The sequence below is a fragment of the Mauremys mutica genome, chromosome 5 (assembly GCF_020497125.1).
Source record: "Mauremys mutica isolate MM-2020 ecotype Southern chromosome 5, ASM2049712v1, whole genome shotgun sequence".
In the NCBI taxonomy this organism is placed as follows: Eukaryota; Metazoa; Chordata; order Testudines; family Geoemydidae; genus Mauremys; species Mauremys mutica.
The window spans coordinates 25169698-25197610 of NC_059076.1; the positions used below are offsets into that span (position 1 = coordinate 25169698).

Below are 27913 nucleotides of genomic sequence, written 5' to 3' on the forward strand. Positions count from 1 at the left end.
ACAACAGGGTACATTTCATTCTGCCAGATGGAAACAAGACTATTTCCCTGGCCTCCCCTGGACCATCAGTACAGGCAGTCATTCATTTCAAGCTGTAAGCAGTATATTGAAAAACTTTCCACACAGTCAACATCATTTGGTCCTTATCAAAGTTGAAGTAATCATACCTGTTGGGAGCACCAATAAAAGCCCTCACTGGAATTATTAGAATGCAAACTAGCCGAGCTTTACTCAGTTCACTGACTGCTACGTCACTTGTATCCCACACAATATCTCCATTGAAGACACTTACTAGTTACGCGACCCCCGAGCATGCTGCAAAACGTCTGTTAGTCTATAAGGTGCCACAGGATTCTTTGCTGCACTTACATGTGGTTCATAAAAGCCATATATGAAGCTGCCATGGAGTCAATTCCAAAAGGTTGCTATGAGAGACGTACATTCCCTGCCTACCTGAGGAGTGTGTAGAACTCCTTCTCAAGCAGTATGGAGAGTGTGGTGCCCAGGCATTGCCACACATCTCTTGGACAACTTGAATGCTTCTGGAAGAGCAAGGTGAGAGGAACTGAGGAACGAAACATATTGAGATCCAGCTGCAAATCCTGGGCCCCCATCAGAAAAGTGTTGTGCTGCTGAGAAGCCTTCAGCACAGCACCTTTATGCAGTCTCTGCAAAGAGTATTGCTACCCACCTGATAAATGTTACAAATGCGGATAAGGACAAAATGTTTGATGGAGGGGTAAAGAAGAAATAGTGACAATACAAACAGTGCATACCAAAAACCAAAGAAGACCTCCAGCCTTTCACCACAGATTAAATTTAAATTGAAAACAGGTAACGTCTGTGGGCTTGGTAACCTCTCCCACGAGTTCCTGAAGAACCTGGTAAAAGCTAGCAGAAAATGGCTAGCCATCTTTCCGTCTAGAGCCATCCAGGAGAATGAAATACCGAAGATCTGGGGCAGAGCAAAAGTAATAGCCCTGTCAAAACCTCACTAGCGACTGCAATATGTTACCAGCCCATCTCTTTGCTAAGCTGTGTGTGCAAATGACTTGATAGGCTTATCCTTCAACGAATTGTCTCCACCACTGACGGTATCCAAAGTGTAGATTTAAGCAGGTTTCAGATCAAGCTGCATAATTGTCATCAAATACTGGCACAATTTGGTATACAGGTCTACTGTACAGACTGTCATTGGTCCTACCAAAGTGGGTTGTCACAGCTGTGGAACTGTTGCAGAGAGGCTACCTGTTCCAAGGTCTACTTGGACAAAAGACCAGCTCCTGGAGGTCCCAAAACAATGGTCTACCTCAGGACTCGGTTCTAGCAGTAACACTTTTCAACCTCTTCCCAATTGACCTTCCCAATCAGGGCCGGCTCCAGGTACCAGCGCAGCAAGCAGGTGCCTGGGGCAGCTGATGAAGAGGGGCGGCACGTCCGGCTCTTCGGCAGCATTTTGGCGGTGGGTCCCTCAGTCCCTCTCAGAGGGAAGGACCTGCCGCCGAATTGCTGCCGAAGAATGAAGCAACACAGTGGAGCTGCCGCCGAAGTGCTGCCGATCGTGATCGTGGCTTTTTTTTTTTTTTCCCCCACACTGCTTAGGGCGGCAAAAACCCTGGAGCTGGCCCTGTTCCCAATGCCGCTGGCAGGCATTTTATTGATGCAGATGATAGCTGTTTGGCACTACGGGACTGGGATTTCAGTCACCTAGGAGAAGTTCTGAATGCTGACATGAAAGAGATGGCCTGCTGTTGTAAAAGATGAGGACTTAAAGCTCATACCAAAAACACAGTTTCCAGCTGCTTCCACATCAAGGCCACACCAAGGCCAATAAACAGTTCAATATCTTCCTGAATGGACATAGGCTGGATCAGGACCCAAAGTCTGTGTATCTGTATCACACCTTGACTTTCAGGGAACACCTTCCCAAGACCTCGCTGAAACTAAAAACCAGAAAACCTGGTTCTGCCTGGGGAGCCAGGGCACAGACTCTAAGACACTCTGGGTTCATTTTGTGCCATTCAGTGGCAGAGTATTGTTCCTGGTGTGGCTCATTTCTGTTCACACAGAACTAGCAGACACTCAGCTGAATGAAACCATGCATATAACAGGTACCCTACCATGAGACCGACCAGCCTGGCTCAGCTGCCGGGTCCTGTCCACCGTCACTCCTCTTGACATTGTGTGAATCTGCTCCTTAAGGTGCAAGACTCGCCACAACTATCTCTTTAAGGAGTCATTGAAAACTACACACCATAGCATAATCCCTGCTTAGACAGCACAGCTCTGTCTCCTTCTAGTGTCTGGGCCACAGAGAGATTTGATTCTGCAACAGACCTGTGTCTTTTTTTAGCCCAGGTAGTAGAGGCTCTTGGTTTTAGATCCAGAAGTCCCAGCTTTGGTCCCTGCTGCTGTTGACCCCTCAGGGGCAATGGAGAGCACAGAAAACAGACAAACTTTAGTTTCCTTCAAGTATAATAACAACAATAGTTGGTACCATTCTAATCAGCGGAGGGTGAAATTCTCAAAGGCACCTTTAGGGATTAGCTGCCATTTTCACTCAAGGTCACCAAAACTTCACCTCCCTGCTCCTTTCTTCTCGTCACACGTTCTTCTTTCCAAACTTTTCCTTGGTCCCTCCGCCAGCACCCAGATGGCCCTCTGTCCCACAGAAACCTGGTGAGGTTAACGGTCCTGCTTTCCAGTGGCATTAATTACGCCAGAGCCCTGGGCTGAGATGCTAGAAAACTGGGCGATAGAAACGAATCCTGTAGAACATGGAGCTTTCCCCAGCACCTCCAATGTTTTGGGTTTCTAAGCTGTTGGTGGTATGGCCAGGAGAAGGATATTTTTGTTTTTTATACAAATGTCATCTTTAAGGGGAAACGCTGCGGCAAGTCTCCCTTGGTGGATCAATGTGTAGATGATCTTGTAAATCAGCATGGCAGAGCGATTGGTGAATATTTGATAAGATGTAGCTGTGGAAGCTTCCCCTCTTCTATGGCTAGAGAAGGCCCTGATTTCCTCATGTGGAGGCTGCTTGTTCTTCTGGCCGAACAACCTGCCTTCCTAGCATGGCTTCCCTCTACACGTGCCACAGCTCCTCTTCTACCCACTGCACCACTGGTGTACATGAGTAAACCTCTCCCTCTGGCCTGTCCTCATCTCCTGGCTACCATCCTAGCCAAACCTCTCCCACTGGGTACTAGTAGGGGCTGTTCTCCTCACACTTCTTGTTCTGTATCTATATCAGTTTAGACACCACTGGTGCAAAGCCCAGTGTGGAAGCAATTGTACTGATGTAAGCCCTTTCATACCAGTATAATTGGTTCCATGCCACGGGGATTGCACTGATTTAATGCTTCTAAACCGGTATAGTTAAACTGGTACAAAAAGCGTGTGTAGCCAAGCTCCTCTGAGTTTCCAAGCCTGATGTTTGGTTCAGTGGCCACCCTTCCTTTTAACTAAACATCCAGGACTTGCTTGTGAACTCCCTTCCTGAGTCACTTACCCTGTTCTCCTGCTCCCTTCCTGCAAGCTGTCTGAGTGCCCTGGGCTGTGTAGAGAAGAGAGATGTTCCCTCCCTGAGGCTGGAGCAAAGGCCTTGTTGCAGGCAGGGGGGAACGTTGGAATGTTGCATGCTGAGTCGCTGGCTCCCTGGCCAGATGACGGGAAAGAAAATGAAACACCAGGATTGTGAGCTGTGAAAAGGCTCTCTCTGCCCTCCAAGCACTGTGAAAACCCTTCCCCCTGGGAAATCAGGGTGGGTTTTAGATTACAAGCTGTTTGAGGCTCCTGTGTGTCAGTGCAGCACCCCGGGTAACAGGAGAATCATGGTTTGTGTTAGATTTACCATGTGAAACCTGCTCAGCCACTTTTCTTTCTCTTACGGTGGTGAAAAATGGAGTTTGCTTTTAGCAAAGGGCTTTGCAGGTGCAATGGGAGGGCCAGAAGGGAGCTGAAATAGAAACAACAAGCAGTGATTATACAGCATCCCCTTCCTCCCCTCCACTTCTCTGCAGGGACCTCTCTGATGGTCTCAGCTTTCCTTTCTTGTTGATCCTTGGCTTCCTGGGTAGGCCTCTTGTAGTGCCTGTGCAAATGTGGCAGTAGAGTGGGATTTTCCAAAGCACTCAACGTTGGCCGAACTTTGCTGCTATTGAAGTCTATGGTAAAGCGCCCGCTGACTTCAGTGGGGCCAGATTGGGCCCACTCCTGCATGCTTGTGAAAAGCCCACCCTATAGCGTGTGGCATTCCATGTCCCACCAGCTGCTGCTGGACTCCTCAACTAATCCTTTACCTAGTGGTTGGAACTCCGCGAGCTGTGGCTCTCAGACGATTTGGTTTGTCCATAGGCAGAGGGGTTTGTTACAGAGGGGGAAACTCTTCCTCTCCCCTTCTTTGGTCTTGTGTAGAAGTGAAGATGCAGAAGTCTGCAAAGTAAAACTGCTGAATTCAGCAGCGCTTGGGCCCTGGTCCCCATAGAGCACTGTCAGCTCATGCTTTACACGCCACGTGGGCACCACCCCAGGCTGTGCATTCTTGCCAGTGCTTGCTGCCTCCTTTGCCAGCACACTTCCTTCCTCCTCCCTCCCATGCCCTCTTATTCTCCGCAAAGCTGTACCGCCACCCTTCAAAGTGAGTTCATGCCAGCGAGAGATCCACACGGAACCAGCGCTCTGGTCTGCTCTGAAGGCTGCACATATCTGTGTCCAGAGCTGTGCTGAGGTTCACACGGGGGGCAGTCCAGCTGCCAGCATTTTTGCCAGGCTAACATTGAAATGAGCGAGTGTTTCTTTGCCTGCAATGGTAGCTTGCTTAGCGGATGATCCGGGGGTGCTGCATATGAAAGATCTGGGTTTGAGCTAGAGTCTGGGAGTCTATTGTTTAAGGTCAGTACAACAGCTATTTATAACTGCCCTTGGTTATTTTCACATGACAGAGGCCAAGCTGCATATTTGTGGCGTTTTTTGCATGTTCCAGTCCAGTCTCTTTGTGGTAGTTCTGCTTGGCAGGCAGCCACCAGCCCACTGCTCAGCTGGCACGGGGCACGGGGAGGGGACAAGCCTGGAAATATTTGCTGTCAATTTATTTTAGCTGATTCCTTTTAACAAATCCAACATCACAGGGCCAGATTCCTTGCTGACGTCACGCCATTGACTGCAGGGCCAGCTGGGCAGGAGGCTGGGGACGCCATCAGCAGAGAACAGGGCCTATAGGATAAGAATATCAATGGTTTCAGGGTAAATCCTCCTCCTCCTCTTGCAATAACTAAAACGCAGGTGGAAGAGAGTGAGTTTCAAATGATCAGACCCTTGTGAGATGTCATCGTTTCAGCTTGGAAGAGGGGACAGCTTCCCCGGGGAGCCAGATGGAAGTGGGCAAGTGACACATGTATGCACAGCCCCTGTGGGGCTCTTGCTGGTTGCAGAGGGCATTTCCCTCCCTGTGTTTCCTGTTCCTCTCTCATTTTTGTTACCAAAGGGCAGGGGCAATGTTTGCCTTGGTTACAATAATAACTGCAGCCCTCGGCGCTCCCCCCACCCCAGGTCTGAAAGGGTCTGGGTAAGTCTTTGTGTAACAGGGGAACTGGCAGTGGGGACAGAAAGGAAAAGGCCAACAGTTACAAACCTGGGTGCCTAAAGTTAGGCACCTACACTCATATGTAGTGTTACGAACTGCCCTTCCTCCCCCGAGCAATTGAGTCACGTTTGAGAGAGACCAGCTGGTTTTAACAAGTTATTGAAAACCACAACAGGATCTAAATATACGATCCTAGGTACAACTACACCAGGTAAGTAAAATCTCACTCCCTGCTGGGCGGTGCGGCAAGGCGTGCCAGCTGCAGTCAGGTTAATCTGTTTCTCGGGCTAGAGTCTGTCCCTGCTGCTCCACACGCCACCCAGAGACGCTCTTAACACACCCATCTATACTCTAGGCCAGTGGTTCTCAACCAGGGGTACGCAGCGGTCTTCCCAGGGGTACATCAACTCATCTAGATATTTGCCAAGTTTTACAACAGGCTCCAGAAAAAGCACTAGCAAAGTCAGTACAAACTAAAATTTCATACGACTCGTTTATTCTGCTCTATATACTATACATTGAAATATAAGGACAATATTGAGATACAAAACTGATTTATTGTATAATTATATGGTAAAAATGAGAAAGTCAGAGATTTTTCCATGCTGTGACACCTTTGTATTTTTAGGTCTGATTTTGTAAGCAAGTAGTTATTAAGTGCGGTGAAACTTGGGGGTCCACAAGACAAATCAGACTCCTGAAAGGGGGACAGTGGTCTGGAAAGGTTGAGAGCCATTGATCTAAGCTACACATGCACCCTGTGACAGCACATAGCATCTCCAGACCTGCCTCAACCTTGGCTCCCTCAGCTGCTAGAAAACGTAGAATACATACTAAAAAGATAAACATTAAAAACAAGAAAGGGGTGAAGGTGCCTCACCCCAGGGACTCAAGAGCATCTCCGGGTGCAGCCTGTATGGGGCTCTCCAGTTCCATAGCCATCCATCTCTCTTGGCTCACTGTCAGATTTTACCAAGCTAGTGTCAGGCCATACCCACATTTTAGCGAGTATCCTCATACTGCTTTTTCCTTTCCCATTTGGTTAATGCCATTTCCATATTGATTTGAAATGCCAAAGTAAATAACAGGCCCAACATCAAGATTGTGGTTATGCTTTGAATTACAACTATTAGAGCAACTGTGTGCATCAGCATCACTACCTTAACTTGAGCATTTTGGAGCATTCTGGTGGGTTGGTCAACCTTCATTTGGATAGTTCCTGCAGATTCAACAGGCAATTGTTTTAATGATTTAGGAGTTGGCAAAGGAATAATTTTAGGAGCAAAAGTAGTATTAACTTTGTGATTGCTAATGGACGAGCCCTTAAAAGAAGTGATTCAACACATTTCTATGGACTTACATTTAACTTAAAATAATAACTACCATTTATATCTTTAACAAATGTAAAATTAAACCAGCATTCACTATAGTACATGCTTCCATAAGTACTCGAACCTCCATCATGCCAGGTTTAAGTTGGTACGGTAGATTCAACTGAACTGACAGAAAAGGTTTGCCATGCACAAAAAGACCATCTATTACTATCGGACTGATGTGATCAATTATTTTTTTGTCAAAGTAAGTTGCGGGAGTGTATGTATTAGCAGGAGTGTACTAAGCAAGACACAAGAAGTAATTCTTCCGCTCTACTCTGAGCTGATACAGCCTCAGCTGAAGTATTGTGTCCAGTTTTGGGCGCCACATTTCAAGAAAGATGTGGACAAATTGGAGGAAGTCCAGAGGCAAGCAACAAAAATGATTTAAGGTCTAGAAAACGTGACCTATGAGGGAAGATTGAAAGAACTGGGTTGTTTAATCTGGGGAAGAGAAAACTGAGAGGTGACATGATAACAGTTTTCAGGTATATAAAAGGTTGTTACAAGGAGGAGGGAGAAGAATTGTTCTTGCTAATCTTTTGAGGATAGGATAAAAAGCAATGGGCTTAAATTGCAGCAAGGGAAGTTTAGGTTGGACATTAAGAAAAACTTCCTAACTGTCAGGGTGGTTAAGCACTGGAATAAATCGCCTAGGGAGGTTGTGGAATCTCCGTGATTGGAAATTTTTAAGAGCAGGTTAGACAAACACCTGTCAGGGATGGTCTAGGTAATACTTAGTTCTGCCATGAGTTCAGAAGACTGGACTAGAAGACCTCTCAAGGTCCCTTCCAGTCCTACATTTGTAAAGAGTTTCTATAAATTCTAAATTTCTGGGTCAAGTTGTCCCACCAATTACACTTGTAAGTCCTTCAAGGCTGCATGGACCTGACGGAGGGCTAGTCTACACTGGGAGTGGTACATCGGCACAGCTGCACTGATGCCGTCTAGCAAAGGTGCTCTGTGCCAACAGGAAGGAGCTTTCCTGTCAGCATAATAACTCCAGCTCTGTGAGAGGCGATAGCTATGTCGGTGAGAGAAGTTCTCCTGCTGACATAGTGCTGTCCACACCATCACTGAGGTTGGTGTAACTTACGTTGCTCCAGGGGGTGGATTATTCACACCCCCTAAGTGATGTACGTTGTACCAAAGTGAGCACCTGTATCAATTAGACTAGATAAAAAGGAGCCAAAACAGTCCTCTGGAGGCAATCCAGCCCCTATTACCACCCAGACAACTGGATTTTTGTGATGTGGGGTTATTAAAACCAAAACCATCACATGTTCACTTTTTACAGTTCCAAAGAACCAGCCACACATCCCAGGTCAATATATAGCTCATGTCTTACCCAAAGACCACACTTGTAGCCAATCCTCTGGTAATGAAAAGCTAAAAGTTAATTTAAAAAAAATGATGACTTATTACAAAGTTAAAATCAATCATATATGTTACAGTTGATTTCTGAGTTTGTTAGGGTAATAGCAGTGCTGTTAAACATGCTAGTTTGCAGTAAGTCTCTCTGGATCACCCAAAAAGTGTTGGGGTCACCAGTCCTTTATTCAAAGCTTCCCTTTGTTAGAAATTGTAGCCCAGAGATGTGGAACAGGAATGAAGACAAAGAATGATGTCGCAGTCTGCAATGTATACCTCTTACTCCAGGCGCATGGAAAGTTATTGACACAAACCTGGAGGCCTGGGTCATATGTCTTTGATGAATCATGAGGCATTCGTTGGCTGCATGCTCCTGAAGAGGCCTCAGAAGGGGTCCCTGAAAGAGCTGATTTGACTGTAATAGGCCATCAAGTAGGCTGGCTAGCCTAGGTGTAAATCTGTCTTACCCAGAAACAACAGGTTTGAGATATATAAGCACATAGCAAAGTTTCATAACTTCATATGCAATGACGATACGTCCAGCTAAACAGGATAATCCTACTTTGTAGATTATAACTGAACACAACATACAAGATTTATCACAACTGAGCATCAGTGATAATATAGTACTATAAACATAGGTGCCTTGCTTTCATACAGCGTCATACAGTCCATGACCCAGAATGCCTCCAAATGTTTCCTCATTGACCCACCATGACCCCATTCCCTCCACCCTCTCTCTGTTCTTCTGTGTGCTCCATTCTTGTTCGGCACACCCCGAGTGACCCCCTGTTTCCTCCACGTTATTCTTCATTGATGATTATGTAACCCCCCACTTTATCTAGCATTACTTCCTTGCCCCATGTGACTTCACTGCCTTCAGACAAACAGTCATTCACACCTTCATGATCCCAACTGTATAGAAATTCATCCCCAGTTGGGGTCATGCAGCGTTCAAACAGGGTGAGGAGCAGACCATGCAGGTCATCTGAGGACACGGACTCTCAAGCTCAATGTAGTAGGGGTCACAGACAGATCAATTTGGAATACTTCCAAGGCAGTTGGGGTCACTGAGGATGAATTTACAAACAATTAGAGTCATGAAGAGTTCAGTCAGGATGAGGACGAAGCCAGTGAGATTATCTGCGGACACAGACCCTAAGGCTCAATGTAGTCTGGGGTCACAGAGGTCAATGTATGAAACTGTCAGGGCAATTGGGGTCAGCTGGGGTCATTCAGGATGAATTTACAAGCACTTGGGGGTCACTCAGAGTTCATTGAAGGTGAGGATCAGCCCATGCAGGTCATCTCAGGCCACAGACCCTAAAGCTCAAACTACTTTCAAGGCAGTTAAGTTTACCTGGGGTCATTGAGGATTAATTTTCAAGCAATTGGGGTCATACAGAGTTCAGTTAGGGTGAGGCTGAGACCATGCAGGTCATCTGAGGACACGTGCTCTCAAGCTCAATGTAGTTGGGTTCATGGGCAGCTCAATGTGGAAACTTCCAAGGCAATTGGGGTCACCTGGGGTCACTGAGGAGGCTTTCTGAAGCAACTGGGGTCATACAGAGTTCAATTAGAGACCATTGAGGTCAACTAAGGACACAGACTCTCAAGCTCAATGTAGTGGGGGGTCACAGGGAGGTCATTGTTGAAACTTTCAAGGCAATTGGGGTCAGCTGGGGTCACTGAGGATGCATTTACAAGCAACTGGGGTCACGCAGAGTTCAAGCAGGGTGAGGATGAGACCCTGCAGGATATCTGAGGACACGTGCTCTCAAGCTCAATGTAGTTGGGTTCACGGACAGGTCAATGTGGAAACTTCCAAGGCAATTGGGGTCACCTGGGGTCACTGAGGATGCTTTCTGATGCAAATGGGGTCATGCAGAGTTCAATTAGAGACCATCGAGGTCATCTAAGGACACGGACGCTCACACTCAATGTAGTGGGGGGTCAGAGAAAGTTCAAGGTGGAAACTTTAAAGGCAGTTGGGGTCAGCAGGGGTCACTGACGATGCAGTTACAAGCAATTGGGGTCATGCAGAGTTCATTCAGGCTGAAGATGAGACCTCATAGGTCATCTGAGGACACGTGCTCTCAAGCTCAATGTAGTTGGGTTCACGGACAGGTCAATGTGGAAACTTCCAAGGCAATTGGGGTCACCAGGGGTCACTGAGGATGCTTTCTGAAGCAATTGGGGTAATGCAGAGTTCAATTAGAGGTCATCTAAGGACACGGACTCTCAAGCTCAATGTAGTGGGGGGGGGTCAGAGAAAGGTCATTGTGGAAACTTTCAAGGCAGTTGCGGTCAGCCTGGGTCACTGAGGCTGCATTTACAAGCAATTGTGGTCATGCAGAGTTCAATCAGGGTGAGGATGAGACCCTGCAGGTCGTCTGAGGACACGTGCTCTCAAGCTCAATGTAGTTGGGTTCACGGGCAGGTCAATGTTGAAACTTTCAAGGCAGTTGGGGTCAGCTGGGGTCACTGAGGATGCTTTTACAAGCAATTGGGGGTCATGCAGAGTTCAATCAGGGTGAAGATGAGACCACATAGGTCATCTGAGGACACGAACACTCCAGCTCAATGTAGTGGGGGGTCAGAGAAAGTTCAGGGTGGAAACTTTCAAGGCAAATGGGGGTCACCTGGGGTCACTGAGGATGCTTTCTGAAGCAACTGGGGTCATGCAGAGTTCAGTTAGAGACCATCGAGGTCATCTAAGGACATGGACTCTCAAGCTCAATGTAATGGGGGTCAGAGACAGGTCAATGTGGAAACTTTCAAGGCAGTTGGGGTTACTTGGAGTCACTGAGCATGGATTTACAAGCAAATGGGGTCAGTCAGAGTTCAGTCACGGTAAGGATGAGCCCATGCAGGTCATCTGAGGACACGTGCTCTCAAGCTCAATGTAGTGTGGGTCACAGGGAGGTCACTGTTGAAACTTTCAAGGCAATTGGGGTCAGCTGGGGTCACTGAGGATGCTTTTACAAGCAATTGTGGTCGTGCAAGGTGCAATGGGGTGAAGAGGAGACCATGCAGGTCATCTGAGGACATGGACCCTGCAGCTCAATGTAGTGAGGGTAACAGCCCGGTCCATGTGGAAACTTTCAAGGGAATTGGGGTCACCTGGGGTGACTGAGGATGCTTTTACAAGCAATTGGGATTATGCAGAGTTTAATCAGGATGATGCTGAGCCTATGCAGGTTGTCTGAGTACTGGGACTCTCAAGCTCAATGTTGTGGGGTTCACAGACAGGTCAATGTAGATACTTTCTATGCAATTGTGGTCACCTGTGGTCACCAAGGATGCATTTACAATCAATTGGATTCATGAAGAGTTCAATCAGTGTGAGGATTAAGGTAAGGAAGTCATCCAAGGCCACAAACACTCCGGCTGTACGTAGTGGGGCTCACAGGTCAATGTGGAAACATTTCTAGGTAATTGGGGTCTGGTGAGGTCATTGAGGATGAATTTGCAGGCAACTGGGGTCATGGAGATATCATAGATGGTAAGACTCAAGCCAGGGAGGTCATCCAAGGACATAGACACTCAGGCTGAATGTGGTGGGAGTGACAGCGAGGTCAGTGTCGAACAATTTCAAGTGGGTTCTTAGTTGATGACAGTATTTGTTCTCTAGTGTTGGTGCCTTCATTAGTGTGCAGCTGCCTTCTCAAAGTTATGTGTTTTGTTTCTGTTCTCTTAGTGTTCCTGACCGGCAGCGACCGCATCCCTATCTATGGCATGTCAAGCTTACGTATCATCATCCAGTCCACATCGAGTGGGGAGCAGTACCTGCCCGTGGCTCACACCTGCTATAACCTCCTCGACTTGCCCAAGTACAGCAGCAAGGAGACCCTGAGCGTGCGGCTTACACAAGCCATCGACCACTACGAGGGTTTTAGTTTGGCCTGATCGGCAAGAGACAGAAACAGACACAACCAATGGAGCAGGTTTTTATTTTTGTACAGTAATGGATCAGAATGTTTTTTAAAAATATTAGAATGAAGGGACACACAGGCCCAGCATGACATTGTCAACTCTTTCTGGGATTTTAGCAGGGAGAACGTGTGCACTGAAGTCTCGAACCCATCAACCAAAATCAGTTCAGACTTGTTTTGGTTAGTTGTTTTTGTCACTGGCAGTTGCTTGCAATTTTCTTCCCTCATCCCCCATTTTTTCTTTCAATCATCTTAATTATTTTGATCTTTGCTGCTCCTGGCGTTTCTGGCAGTGGGTGAAATGGTGGTTTCTTTTTAAACTATCCACCTCTCCCTCCTTGACTCCTCTCCTCTCCTCCCCTCCAAATGCAAGCTGGTTCTTGCTTGCATAGAATTGCTACATCTCATGCCCACTACCCTCCTCTCTGCAGGACAGTTGGGTACTGGGGTGGGGGCACTATTGTGATGCTTGTCTCCAACCCCACACTCATTTTGTTTGCACAAGACTATGGATTCTCTGTTTTTGCTTTTGGTCTCAAATTTTGCTCGTATCTCCCTGCTTAGCCTTTTGAGAGGGCTCTCTTGGGGGGCTAGGTCACTTCTTTTTAGTTCTGAGGCAGAACAAAATTTAGAAATTGGTTTCCCAAATTGAACCTCTACCAATATAGAAGCGCAATATACAACTCTACAGTAGACTTAACCTAGTCCTAGTTTCTCTCCTCTAAGGCAAATGATCCTGATCAAATGTGAGATGGCAGCTCCAAGAAATCAGAATCAAATCAAATCCCCAGGCTCGTATATGTTTGGAGTCGGGGGTGGGTGGGTTCAGTGCAACATTTCTACTGTCTACTTGCCACTTTGTGTTACTATTAAATGCTGGGACTTAAAGGCAATCTTTGTTATGAAGCTTTTGTTGAGCACATTTGAAATGTACATTAACACTTCTGGGTAGGTAAGAGGGTGAATTAACCATCCATTTCTCAAAAGATTAGTGAGCCTTCTTTTTTCCCCTCCATGATCAGTTAAAATGGTGAACAATCTCTCATTTTCCAAGAAGCGGTGTAAATCTGTTGGAGAATGGACATATGTATAGAACATACACTATTTATGTCCCCTGTTTGATATGTAGTATTGAGCTTGGCACCTCTCTAACAAAAGGTTGTAGGCATGGGTTTTTTTTTTAAAATGCGGATTGCTACATTAGTAGCCTGTCAGCCTCTTTATAACACAGCATTAAAGACAAATATACAGCTATAGCAAATGTTTATTTTCTATGTGTGTGTGTACATAGTTCGATATTATGCAATAAATTTGATGTTTAATTCCCTGAGCATTAGCTCCCTTTGTTTGAAGGTGTGGAAGAGGGATGGAAATATTCTGTGTGGGCTTTCAGCTTGGAGAGACGTGGTAGGAAAGGATGCCTTCCTCACTCCACTAGAATCTGCTCACTTCAGTGGAAGTGCTGATGGTGCTATAAGTTCTCTCCCCTCTGCCTTTTTCTCTACACCAAATGGTTTTATGGGTATATGCTATAACTAATGGCTTCCCTCCTGCATCAGCAAGACATGTTTGTCAGCTTCCCTTCAGCTGCATCAGTAATACGGACCAGACAACTCAATTATGTGGTGAGAGCACCTAAAGCCACACACCCCCAAGCAAACAGTGTGAGAGTCCCTGCCCCCAAAGCACATATTGCCTAAATCAGGGGTGGCTCTGATTTCGCCGCCCCAAGCACGGCAGCATGCCACGGGGGGCGCTCTGCCAGTCGCCGGTCCTGCGGCTCCGGTGGACCTCCCGCAGGCGTGCCTGCGGAGGGGCCGCTGGTCCACCAAGGTCCACTGGAGGCAGCCTGCTTGCGGCCCTCCTGGCGACTGGCAGAGCGCCCCCCGCGGCATGCCGCCCAAACACGCGCTTGGGCCCTGGCCTAAATAGTCAAGACCGAGAGAGGTAGTACTATTCCCATTCTATAGATGGGAACTGAGGCAGAGAGCGAGACTTGTCTAATGTTGCAGAGAAGTCCCAGCTAACCTCCATGCCATCTTTCTTCTCCTTGTACTCCACTTTGTACAGTGCTTTGGGAGCTGCAGAAGGGTGGGGCTAAGTATGTGCCTATTACTGTCATCTTCTCTGGGTACTGTTCTGTCAGTGCACAAGCAATGCTGTAAAATGGTGGTGTGAGTATCAGGGTCCAGTCCCAATAGCAGCTCATTAGGGTGCCAGGCTGTGGGCACATGAGAACTTCCCCAGGCCACAGGCCCTGCAGCAGAGGGGAAGAATGTTCTCTGCTGGCTCAATCTCCTGGAGGCTCCTGCAGCCAATCCAGGAGATTTTTAGGCTGCTAAAAGTCAGGTGGTGCAGCGGGGCTAAGGCAGGCTCCCTATCTGACATGGCTCCGCACCACTCCTGGAAGTGGCAACGTGTCCAGCAGCAGCTCCTAGGCAGAGGCATGGGCAGGGGATCTCCATGTGCTGCCCCCTCCCCGAGCGCTGACTCCACAGCTCCCATTGGCTGGGAATGGGGAAGCCAATGGGAGCTGTGGGGGCAGTACTTGCAGGCAGGGGCAGTGTGCAGAGCCATCTGGCCGCCTGTGAGCCTAGAAGCCACTTCCCTATGTGCTGCTGCTTCCAGGAGCCACCCAAGGTAAGCACCATCCAGCCAGAGCCTGCACCCTGAATCCCCTCACACACCCCAACTCCCAGCCCCCCTCCTGCACCCAAACTCCCTCCCAGAACCCACACCCCATCCTGTACCCCAACCCCCTAACACAGCCCTGAACCCACTCCTGCACCCAAACTCCCTCCCAGAACCCACACCCCATCCTGTACCCCAGCTCCTGGCCCGGTGAAAGTGAGTGAGGATGAGGGAAAGCGAGTGACAGGGGGAGGGGGGCTGGAGTGAGCATGGGTAAGGCCTCAGGGAAGGAGCAGGGCAGGGCAAGGGTGTTTGGGTTTGTGTGATTAGACAGTTGGCAACCCTATGCCCACCAAGATTTTTTTGGGTGCTGATTCTGTCATTACAACCCGGAAAAGGCCAAGCTGCTCAAAGCATTGATAAAGTGCACAGAGAAATCCTTGCATTGTGTCTTTTTTGATGCTGGAGCTTGGGATAACTATTTTCAGTTGCTTTCATAGGTGGTTGCTCTACAGGGGAGTGCAGGAGGGGACCAGCGCTTCCTCCATTTTATTTTTTGAAGGGGTTTGGCTCTGATTTCTCTACAGTTGGCTAGGCGTGGCTGGGGAGCTGTTTTCAATACGCCCAAATACCCAATTACTTGTTAAAGGATGAACCTCTTTGTGGACGTGGTGGCAGCTGACTGCAAGAGGGGTGGGTGATGCTGTGTGGAATAGGGGTGACCATTTACAATACTGTTGATACCAATATTACAAAATATGCCAGGTAAGGTCGCAGTGGAAAAGTTATGATTTGCCAAGTATGATAATCTTGTTTGTATCATCGTTGTATGGCGCACTATAAATGTGTGTGGCAGATCTGTATCTCAGAGCTGTGCTGTGTATCTGGGTGACACCCCCAGACAGATTGGCATCAGCACTTTCTAGCCAGCGTGATGGCCTAGCAAAGGCGACCAGCTGTACAATGAACACATTGAGAGAAGGCAGGGATACACCTGAGTCAGCAGGACATGTAGGGACATGCCTGTGGACAGGGGACTCTGCTTTCGCAGGAAGTTTGTGTTTGGGACAAAGGAAGTACAAACCACATGGCAAAGGATATAAAGAGGCAGCTGCTGCTGCTCCATTTTGTCTTCAATCCTGCTTCTTACCACTGCAGTAACTTCTCTGGAAGCTGAGCAAAGGACTGAATGACTCATCCAAGCTTTGGATTTGTTTCAGAGGGACTCTCCAAGCCAGCAAACTCACCAATACTGCTAAGAACCTGATATATGGACTCTGAAGTCTTACTTACGTATCTGATTGCTTTACCATCTAACTCCTCTCTTCTCATTCTTTTCCAATACACCCTTAGTTTTAGGTACTAAAGGATTGGCCAGCAGCATGGTATTTTGGGTAAGATCCAAATTAATATTGACCTGGTAATGTGGCTGGCCCTTCGGGGTTCAGAAGATTTTGTATCATGACCAGAGGTTTTAAATACCTCTTCACTTTACTGGACCCATGCGCTGATTGAGAGCCAGAGAACTGCAATGCACTAAAGAGGGAGGTGTGATTCCTTGTTTCAGCTTCTTGATAATGAGCGTGGGAGAGCAGGAGCACAGTTTGTGACTAGTTGAGCACAACCCCCTAGTTTTGGGAGAATCTGCACATCTTCTTGGCACCTGCCCTGACCTTGGCATTCTCAGTGGGGCTACCCTAGGCACCCCAAGTCACAGGGTGTTCCTCTTGGTGGCTCAGGTCCAGGTCCTCAAAGGTAGGTTGGTGTTCAACTTCCAGTGTGGTTCTCAGGCTTTGGAAAATGTGGTCACTACAGGAAGAGAAGGTGAGTGGGGAATGGGAGGAGGAAAAGGCTTTAGCTTGAAAGCTGATGCTATGTCCATGCTCTCAGAAGGACTTTCTCAGTCTCTTCCCCAGGCAGCACCCGAGTTCAATGCTGAGACTATTTCTAGGAACTCGTTCTTTGTGCTTGCTGCAAGACAGAACTGCTCAAGGGAAGGGAGGTTGGACACGTCTGTTCTCGCTGTCTCCTGCTACATGAACAATGTCAGATTGAACAGATGCAAAAGGTGGCAAGTTCAGCCCTGCTCAAAAGAACTACGCTCTTGCACAATGAACCTGGGGAACTCATTGCTACCCAAGATCTTAGCAGAGATGAAAACAGGATTGGATATTTATATCAGTAACTGGAGCCTCCATACTTTACGCAAATAGGAGTATTAACATAACCTGATATCTAGCTTTCAGGAGGAAATTGTTCAGGGGGTGGGGTGGGGGAAGGAGCCAGTTAGCCTATCGCTGCCTAGTGCAGTGTCTTCCTCTGAAGCATTTGGTACTGGGTACTGTTGGAGATGGGCAAGAGGGCGCGATGATCACTGGTTGGATCCACTCGGGCAATTCCTGCGTTCCTGAGAGGGAAGTTGCCCCAGGTGCTCTGTGTCTGATGGGCATCGTGTATGAACGGAGAGAGCGCTCTAAGGCCTGATAGCTCTTGCCTTGGTGTATTGCCCCTGTGACTTCACCCACGATGACTCCTGGCTCACCCCAGTGGAGCTGAGGGGAGAATCTGGCTCTTTCTAGCTGCAAACAAACCGCTGAAGCCATCTCACTCCTATGTGTTTCCAGGCTGCAGCGCTGAGCCTGACCCGTCACCCTGGAACTAGCACTGAAAAGCATGTGATTTTTTCCCCCAGAGGATGCTATGAAACCGATCTCCCCCCCGACTCAGCTCCTGGACTTTGGAACGGCTGCAGTCTCCCATGTGCCATTGAGCCCCGGGAGTAGGAGTGTCACGGTGGGTGGAAAGAGGGGAATCCCTACCTTGGCAGAGAGCGCCCGTCACGTGTGGGTTTGACCCTTTTCAAAGGCAATTCTACCGTGGCTCATCCCAGGGGAGTTGCATGCAATTTTCTGGCTTTACTAAGCCAGGTCCCAATGCAGCTGAACTTCTCGACTCCGGGAAACAAACATCGCAACAAGAATTGCCCCAGCTGAATTCCAGCCCATAAGGGAAATCACACAGCTTCTTACAGGGAGAGGGGCTCAGGCCTGGCTGTAGGCTCCCGGGGGTCGGTACTCAGCCCCAGCAACTCCCATTGGGACATACTGGGGGGTGGAGTTCGTAAATTCTGGCCCTGCTGGCAGGGGCACACGACAACCGGCGGCTTCCCCTAGCTTTGCTCTTCACGTGAATCCAAGATTGACCATGAGTCTTGAAGCTCCGGAGGCCCCACTCCCTCCCCTTTTCTAAAACTCTGCAGGTGAATAAGAGATCTAGTTTGTTATGCTACTTCAAAGCACCAGGCACACTGGAAAATCCACAGCAGAGTCCCTCTGCACCTGATGTCCCCACAACAGCAAGAGCAAGGTGTATTTGGGTCAAACTTTCATGAAAGGGATCCTGCTGTATCCCATTTCTTGGGATGAAAACTGGCTTATAGCAGCTAAATGGAGCTGCAGGCAGTTGTCCGATGACTGTGCTTTGTCCCAGTGTGACAGCCCATGGGATTCAGACCCTGGCCTGGCACACATTAGCTCAGGAAGCCGGGATGTTCCCACTTTACCTCAATGAAGGATGGAGAGTATCCACTTCCTAGTCTTTCCCTTACCTTACTTGAGCCGGAGCAATGACACAACCGTGCATTTCTATAGCTGCGTCTCTCAAATTCAGTGCTGATAAATGCCAAGTAATGCACAGTGGAAAACATAATCCCAACTGTACAAAAAAAATGATGGGGTCTAAATTAGCTGCTATCACTCAAGAAAGATCTTGGAGTCATTGTGGATAGTTCTCTGAAAACATCCACTCAATGTGCAGTGGGAGTCAAAAAAACTAACAGTGTTGGGAGTCATTAGGAAAGGGATAGATAAGGAGACATAAAATATCATATTGCCTCTCTATAAATCCATGGTATGCCCACATCTTGAGTACTGTGTGCAGATGTGGTTGCCCCATCTCAAAAAACAAAATAAAATTGGAATTGGAAAAGGTACAGAAAAGGGCAACAAAAATGATTAGGTGTATGGAACAGCTTCCATGTGAGGAGAGATGAATAAGACTGGGGCTTGGAAAAGAGATGACAGAGAGTGGATATGACAGAGGTCTATAAAATCATGATGGGTGAGGAGAAAGTAAACAGAGAAGTGTAATTTACTCCTCATAACACAAGAACTAGGGGTCACCAAATAAAAATAATAGGCAGCAGGTTTAAAACAAACAAAAGACAACCTTTCTGCACACAACGCACAGGCAACCTGTGGAACTCTTTGCCAGAGGATGTTGCAAAAGGCAAGACTGTAACAGGGTTCAAAAAAGGACTAGATAAGTTAATGGAGGCTAGGTCCATCAATGGCTATTAGCCAGGATGGACAGGGATGGTGTCCCTAGTCTCTGTTTGCCAGAAGCTGGGAATGGGTGACAGGGGATGAATCACTTGACGATTCCCTGTTCTGTTCATTCCCTCTGAAGCACCTGGCATTGGCCACCGTTTGAAGACAGGATACGGGGCTAGATGGACCTTTGGTCTGAAGCAGTGTGGCCGTTCTTATGTAATTGAGTGCTGGTGCCGGAGCCCAGTCACAGCTCTAGAGCCTGCAATCTTGTTTATCTATGGCTCCAGCACACCAGAGGCAGATTCTCCCACTCCCACCCCATTTCCTTTGCCAATAAAGCTCCAATCACAGGCAGAGCCCTCCCAAGTGCTGCTCATTTAGCCTTAGGTTGCAAATTCTCATGCTAGTGCTTAGAGATGATGACACTTGGCTTCTGCGTGGCTGCTTCATTCTTCCAGCTAGTGCAGCCTGTCCCAACCAGAGCAAGCATCTCTCATTGGTTCCAAGAGAGCTCTGCCTGTCTCAGGATTGGGTGCTAAATAAGGGTTCTACTGTACCAATGGGAGTTTTGCTTGAGTAAGAAGAGCTTAGCTAAAGCCTCAAAGGGAGACAAGATGCTGGGTCAGGAGAACCTGGCTCCCGAGTCTGCTCTGAAAGGAGTTAGCGTGATCAGGTCTGTTCAAGAGAGAGAACTTGGATGGGGAGGAGGGACTTCTACTGGCAGCAATCCTGCATTGTTGAGAGCGGCAGATGCTTTCCAGCCCCGCCCCCCCGAGTAAGAAACTCACAAAGCTTTACAGCGTGGAACTCCTCCACTACGGGAAGGAGGGCGGCAGCCTGGAAGGAGGGGGACATGTGCACTTGGCAGCAAGTCAGCACTTTAATGCTCCAAGATCAAAGGAATCTGTGGGATAATTAGAGGATCACAGATGTTTTAAACAAGTGCACCAGTCCCTATCCCAGAGAGCCACACAGGGATGGAGTTTGCAATGCAATTAAACTGGGAATCTGGGCCATACCCACACCATCACTTCGCCGCTAGGGAGCAAGTGCTGGAGTCTTTTCAAAATGGCTTCAAGTTTGCCTCTGTTTGCAGAAAAATAAAAGCTTTGAGGTGAGGGTGCGACTTGGAAACACGGATGCCTTTGGCATGACCCGCATCTTGGTTTTTATCTTCCTGCACACTTTACAGTGGCATCCCCCTCTCGCTGCAGCAGACTTCTGTAAGGAAGCTCCCTGTGTACCCTATGAGACAACATATCGGAGGGGCAGGGGATGGGCTGAAGGGGGCTCTTGTAAATGTTTTCTCACCAAATTCAAAGGCAGGTGGGGCGATTTCTCCACCTCTCGTGGGGTGCGCACTTCTCTCTGGATATTGCTAAATCATCCCTGCTGCAGGTGAGACAGCCTAAAGCTCAGCAAAACACTCTTGCAGGGCAAATATTTTGCCTTTAAATGATCCAGATTTATTTTACCAAATCAGCAAAAACTCCCAAAGCAGGATATACCTAACGTTTATTTCCGGCCATGGTGATCTGTGCCAAGTGTCTGGGACTAGCAGGGCAGTTTCCTCGCACCCCTAGTTGAGGACTTAACATAGCAAGGCCCTCACCTCGGAACGATACCGTATTCTATCCCTGGAGATGGGTGCAGCTGCTTTTTCCTCTCCTCACCCCTAATCCTTGCCAGCCAGATCCCTCATGAGGGTTACTGAGCCCTGTTGATTGTTGCACCAGTCTCTTTTGTCAGCAATTCATGCAGATAGCAAGGATTGCTAGAGACCTGCAGTCAAAATAGTTTTATTTCCTTTGTTTCATACAAAATACAATCATGTACAAAAATGTACACAGAACATTTGTCAATCAGTTCACATTAAAAAAGACACTGTAGATTCAAATTAAATTTGCTTACATAAATCATGTAAACATAGAACCGGGCCCACACTGGCTAAGATTGCATTATTTGTTAAATATGTCATTTGCATGAGCTGGTTATGGAGTTGCTTTCATACAGAGAATGAAGTCTGCAAAAGTGATTTCTCCAGCCACACATCTGGCTGTTACTGGCTTCCGACCTCCAAAATCAAATTGTATACACACATGCACAGTCATTTGTGTAAATATATACCTCTCTATGTATATACATATACACAGAATAGAAGATGGTTTACACCAATGCATGCAGATGTCCACAGAGAGGCACAATGAATACTTTGAACATACGAAGTTGTAGCAAGCATTAAATACCCTGTGTCATACAGAACAGATAATATACAGGTTGGACAGAGTTTGATGCCCGCATGCCATCATGAATAGCTTGGATGTGCAGATCCTCTAGCTGTACAAGGCCAAGAACTTTTACAATTCTTTTTGCCAAGGACAACAAGATACTTCAACGATACATCAAAGTGTAAGGCTACCACAGCCTATGGTTCCTTCACGGATAAAGCTAATAAGGTAACCGGTAGAGGACTTACCAATCTCATGTCCAAAAATAAAGAGGTATTATACACTGCAAATTATGGTTTCCAGGGGCAGAAATCTATTTGCCTCAAAAGAATGCGGCCTTTCCTCATCCTTCTTTGTTTAGTACCTTCCTATAAAAAGCACGTAGAAATAGGGTATGAGAGAAAAGAGGTCAGAGGTCATTCTGGTGAAACCACATTCTTGTCTATCTAATTTGCCCTCCAAATGTAACAGTCTGCAACATTTGGAAAAATGAATATAATGCTGTGCATAGTTCCTCTACATTTCCACTTCAATCTGCTACGGGTTACCTTGCATTTTCCATCAGGGTTGACAGCAGAGGGTAAATGCATTTTTGGTTGGCCTAACTGACAATTACAGCTCCATTATTATTGATGGGGGAAGAGGAAATATATAAACTGTTAGTTCTGCTTAGTTTTCCTCATTTCCTAAGAGAGAAATTTAAAGGGACATGCTGTGGACTCTAGTGGCAGCAGGATCAGGTCACACATGGCACAGGCATTTCAATAACCCAATGACTCCCTGAGGGGAAAAGCAAGAGGAACCGGTCAATGTTATGCATTTAAATGCACTGCAAGGATTTTGGCAGGAAGTGGGCATACAGTCAATGCACTTAAAAGGTTCCTTCTTGTTCTGCAGATATTGCCAGTTCTAACAATGATCCGAGGTACAGGCTACTGCTAGAGCCAGTAATCTCTCAACAACTAGACAGCACTTTTTAAGTGCATCCACTGTAGCAAAGTGCTTCTTACTTTCTGAAATATACAAAAAATGAGAGACATTCACAACATTAGCAGCTGCAAACAGGCAGCGGCTGTTAACCATGTGCAGTGATCCCCCAAACTAGCACAAAGGCATAGCTAAAGATAACTACTGCAAATGGCAACAATTCCAGAATGCAAAGTTACTTTCCTCTCTAGGATGAACAAGGGTGCACAAATTCCACTCCCCTGCAATCACTGGCCTCCAACCCAATTTCTCTCCCACATCAATAAGAAACCCAGATGTTGCTGTGGATCCTCGTAGTGAGTTCCCTGGGGCACGGAAAACGGGAATAAGTCAACAGTACAACTTTGCATACTGCCTGCAAAGCATTAGTGTTTGACAAAATCCATGCTACAAGCACGCAGCATGTGAACTCCTGTACTAGGAGCCTTCACAAATTTAACAAACACTGTTCCTAAACAATATTACACCAAGGCTGCAAATAAAGCCCTCTCTGACTTCTAACCAGCTACTTCCATTACGACCTAGACATGAGAACCAGGCATCGACTGAAAGATCTTACTCTCAGTGATTTATCCAAGCAAGCTTCTATTTCTGTTCTGTTTCCAGTGTGTCTGAATTACCATTTTGCAAACATTCCCCTAAATAGAAGTCTTGCTGAGATGTCACTAATCTATGCTTTTCCCTCTCAGGCACAAAGGCTTTTATTATGACTTGATGGCACTTACGAATTTTTGCACATACATGTAATAAAAACTGAATTCTAACAGAATAATCAAGAGTTATATAAGATGCTTTAATTACACCATATTTAATATAAACATCTATTAACTGAGTGTTTACGCCAAAGTAAACAGAATAAAAGCAAATGCTACCTGTGAAAATTACAAGCTTTTGCCATCTTTAACTCTTTTCGTTTTATCATTATATTTATACCCTGTTTATCATCATCATCACCATTAAATAAACCTCAGTCATTTATGATGTTCACATTCGGTAATACACAACCACGCATTCCTGAAAAAACAAAAAGGACACGTGCCTGTATCATTCTAGGCCATGCGAAGCCAGTTACCAAACAGGCCATAATGCCACCAGAGAACACACTACAAGTTCTATTGCCATGGAAGTATATTTTGTCTTATTCGAACAGCTTACTCATTTTATTTGAAGCAGATACTTGTACAGCATTTCACCCCTATTAAAAGCACTCTCACTTGCATTCAAACGTTCTCATGTAAACAGCAATATAAACTGGGTTGTACACTCAAGGGCCTGCAGTAAGTGAAATAACAAAGGAAACCTGAAATGAAAAAATTTGATTTTTGCATGACTATTTTTTTGGAGATGGTGGGGGTTGATCAGTACCTGAATGGCTATTTTGTGAATTGCAGTAAATTCTACCAAACTCAATCAGTTTGCAGGAGATACAGAGACTTCATGGAATTAAGTTCAACTGGTGCTATTCATTTTATGTTTTTGTTTAAAGAACAGCCTTTTAAGAAGAGAGAGCTAGACAAGGATTTTTAGAGTACAATTTTGGCTATATCGGTTTTATTATTAGCTTTCAAACTTTAAAAATATAATCTCTCTAAAGTGCATCATTATACTTATCATTTATATAAAATATTTGAAATCATAGCAATGTGCCATGAAAACAACAGTAGCTAGGCAGTCAGAAAACCCTACAGTCTTAACAATTTAAAAACAAAATATTTTGCTATGTACTGTTGGTCAAGAATTGTCGGGGCAACAAAACAGTTAATTATCAGTACACAGTTCAAGCAGGCTTTTAACAACAAAATGTAGTCTTTGTGACTTCTGGAGTTTTGCATGAAGGCTATGGACACTGATGGCTAGGTAATCACAGCCACTGTAATTTAGGTATTAAGGAGATAAGGCCCTGATTCAGCAAAGTATTTAAGTTTGTGCTTAAGTCCACCTCTACTCACAAAAACACCAGCCACAGGCTTGACTTCAAGCATGCGCTTATTTCAATAGGATTGACACATGGCTAAAGTTAAGCATGGGTTTCAGTGCTTCATTTAACTGGGGCTTAACCGTATAAAAGGCAGCCAGCAATACTGACTTCTGAGGAACCCAGCAGCCATTTTTGTCCTGTGACATATCATCACTGTCCTATTAAACAGTTACGCCCCAAATACCCAACCCTCCCATTCATCCTTTCAACGGGCATAAAGCTGGTTTGGAGGACAACGGCACCACTGTTATTTGCTGGAATTCTCAGACGTCCTGCATGCAGAAGGGAAAGAGGACTGCAGTCAGCCAATCCGGCCCACATTTTCAAAAGTAGCTTCTGCAAGTGTGTACCCAGGTACAGACACCTATGGGGTCTGGTTCTCAGAGGTGCTGAGTGCCTACAACTCCCAGGTCAATGGAAGCTGTGGGTGCTCAACACTGCTGAAAATCAGGCCCTAGGCTGGGCGCCCAAAAACTAGGCTACCTTTTTAAATATAGGCTTCAGTCTCTCCTACTTCTGTTATTTCTTCTAGATGGAGGGGATAATTCTGTGATCGATGAAGAACCACCTGGAAAATCCCCCTAAGTACAATGAATTTGGTGACTAGCAAAAGAAAAGACCCAACTTCTACTACTTCTTACCAACTGGCGCTGGCTTATCTTTAATGTACTACTTCTCCCGGGCACTGTCCCACGCCTGACATTCTAGAGAACCTTGCCAGGGCTCAGGGATGGGGAAGAGAGACACATTTCTTTTTAATAAGTTTTGAGATACAGAAGCTATTGAAACACGCTGTAGATGTTCTGTATCTATCGTGGCAAGAGTCAATGTAACATAGCAACGTGGGGGAAATGCGCTTAGGGAACAGGAACTGCCACGTATCTTGGAGCCAGACTGGCCTGGTATGTAAGCATGGGGTAGGGCACAGGCAGGCTTCCCACCCCCTCGCCAAATACAATTGCAATCCCTGCACTCAATATCACTGCCCTGTTCCTCCACACTGGCTCACTGATGGGATCAGTATGCAGGAGGGAGCATGCTGGCTTGCTCCATCTACATGCAGCAGGGATGAACCCTGCCCTGGGAAGTCAGAATTCTTACTCTAGTTCCAACTAGGGGCCTCTCCCTGGGCTGTGTGAAGCTGCACGTTGACGCTCTTGAGGGTAACACAAGGAAATAACGGAGCCCAATGGCTCTGCATGACAGAAAGAAGAGCCTTCCACCCTTTTTTTAGCTCATTTCCCTTCAAAATAGCAAATGTCTAACATAAGCGTCTAAACCACCTGTCTATAATTCATTCACAACAAGGCTTTCCTTTCTGAAAATTGTTCATGTTGATTTGAGTGTGTTAAGTTCCAACTTTTGACCTCAGACTCTCACACTTCCAAGGGCAGAATCTGGCTCAAAGTTTCCCATTTCCTGAAGCATCCTCTCTCCTCCAAAGTATTTATATTTGCAATTATCATCGGGAAGAAAAGATCATGAATTCACTGTGTTCTGTATCTCCATCTCTGCAATTCACACTTAGTGCTGCAATCCATGTGGTCTTACCATTTAGGTGCACAAAAGAAAAAAGTTTAGGGTGTGTGCACTGTATGTGAATGGACTGTCCAGCTCAGTCTTTAATGTCAGTATCAGACACTGAAAGACTGGTGGTCTGTCTATGCTGATGTGGACAGATCTTCACTCTGCTTACCGGATACCTGAACTGGGACAGCTGTAGTGACAGAGCAGCATGTTCATTTCAATAGAACATCTCAGCTACTAAAACCCAATAGGATTCTGACTGCTGCCATCAGAACCTCCACTCTGATCCAAATGCCCAACCACAGTCCCAGTGTCACAATTCAAAATGCCAGCTAAGAGGACCCGGCAACTAAGCGTATTGCTGAACTTCCTTTGACAGCGCTTTTATCATCAGAGGCAGCTACCATCTACCTAAGCAGAAGTGACAGCTAGAAAACACATGTAAGAAAATCAAACACTGGGAAAAGTCACACTGAAGGCCAACGCAGTAGGCAGGGCGTTGATTAATAGCAATTCTCCAGCACTCAGTGGGGTAACTGAAAAGGCCCAATTCCCAAACACCAAACCTACAGGTAATTTGGGAGCCAGAGCTCACTGTCATGGTAGCTAAGAGAGAACAGCCTCAGGACTTCCCGACAGCAGGAACCGTGTGTCACTTTCCATTGGACAGGGCACTCGGTTGGGAAAGAAGAGGACATTATTGGACGATTCACCACTATTCATAGCACTCAGCCTCTCAGTATGATTCGCTGGAAAAACGTAATCTGACTCTGATATTCTAAACATGACAGAATTGGTAAGCGAATCAAAGCTAAGGACCCTTTCGGCGCCGTCTCTGAGCACAGCATCACCTCTCTCTTGCTGGCAACCCCAGTCTAGGTGACTGGCCTGGTGGCACAATGGACTACGCCGAGTGCAGAGAGTGATAAGCCACCTTTCCTCCACCTCCCACCTCTAAAAATGGCCTTTCAGTTCTTGGGGAGCTGCTAAGCCCCTCATTGTCGGGCTCCTGCTGCACCCTTCATGCATTCATCTGGTTGTCTCGGTCTCTTCTTAGCCTCTCTGTGAAGTCGATCAGCTTCATTACATAATCTTGGAACTAATATCTCTTTTACTGATCAGCACCTCCAGCAACCTCAGCTTTGCCTTAATCTGCTTGTATTCATTGTATTCTTCAGCCATGGGAGTACGATCTTCTTTCTGGACATTTCTAACAGAAACAAGGAGGAGATGTGAGAATTTTCTGGCAGGACATTACTTCCCCAGCTATCCCCCCGTCTCCATTACTTGTCATTTTTAGTTAGCTACAAAAGGAAAAAAAGGTGCATAACCTAACCGAATAACAGGGGGGTGAAACTCAGCATATTTCTGTGTCAAAGCTGAAAGTGATCCTGATGCTATTCTAGAGTCAAAACATATTGACATCCTTGTATCAGAGCCAGTTATGCTATTTCCCCCCCCCCCCCCGATCTCAAACAGTGCTCAGCTTATGATGTCTTATGACAGCTTCCTGTTCCATTGAAACGCTCTCACTGGCTATAACAGAAGCTATTATGAGTGGGTACCCGTTTCCGAAGGTATAAAAGCTTCCATTTCTAGTTCTGGAGGGTCATGAGATATCAGACCATACATCTGCCAGTGGAGCAAGATTGAACACTGCCCATCCTGGGATCCAGGCCACACATTTTGGGCAGAAACTTCTGCGACTATAGAAAGAAGGAAACTTTTTGTTGTAGATTAACCCCGGGTCCTTTTTGAAGCCGCGCAGAGATTCAGCATGTTAGAAAAAGTCTCTGAGAGTGCTGAGCCAGGGGACAAAAGGGCTGGCGAGGTTGTCAAAGGTGCATAAATAGATGAATTTATCACATGGGTATCATCAGCTCACATGCTACATAGATATATGCCCATGGGCAAGTGTACATATACACACAAACACCAGCAGCCGATGCAACTGAAGTGAATTCCCAG

The 27913-nt window shown here is 46.5% G+C and overlaps 2 protein-coding genes across 3 annotated transcripts in view; one reads left to right on the forward strand and one right to left on the reverse strand.

Moving 5' to 3' along the window:
• HERC3 (HECT and RLD domain containing E3 ubiquitin protein ligase 3) overlaps positions 1-13593 on the forward strand; it is a 100244-nt gene extending 86651 nt beyond the window's left edge. For both annotated transcript variants that reach the window (XM_045019364.1, XM_045019365.1), the window contains exon 25: positions 12029-13593. In XM_045019364.1, the coding sequence (XP_044875299.1) occupies positions 12029-12237 (209 nt within the window). In that variant the 3' untranslated portion in view covers positions 12238-13593. The remainder of the gene's footprint in view (positions 1-12028) is intronic.
• A 7415-nt stretch (positions 13594-21008) lies between these two features.
• Positions 21009-27913, reverse strand: part of FAM13A (family with sequence similarity 13 member A) — a 202432-nt gene continuing 195527 nt past the window's right edge. The window contains exon 24 of the mRNA XM_045017748.1: positions 21009-27155. Within this exon, the coding sequence (XP_044873683.1) occupies positions 27029-27155 (127 nt within the window). The 3' untranslated portion in view covers positions 21009-27028. The remainder of the gene's footprint in view (positions 27156-27913) is intronic.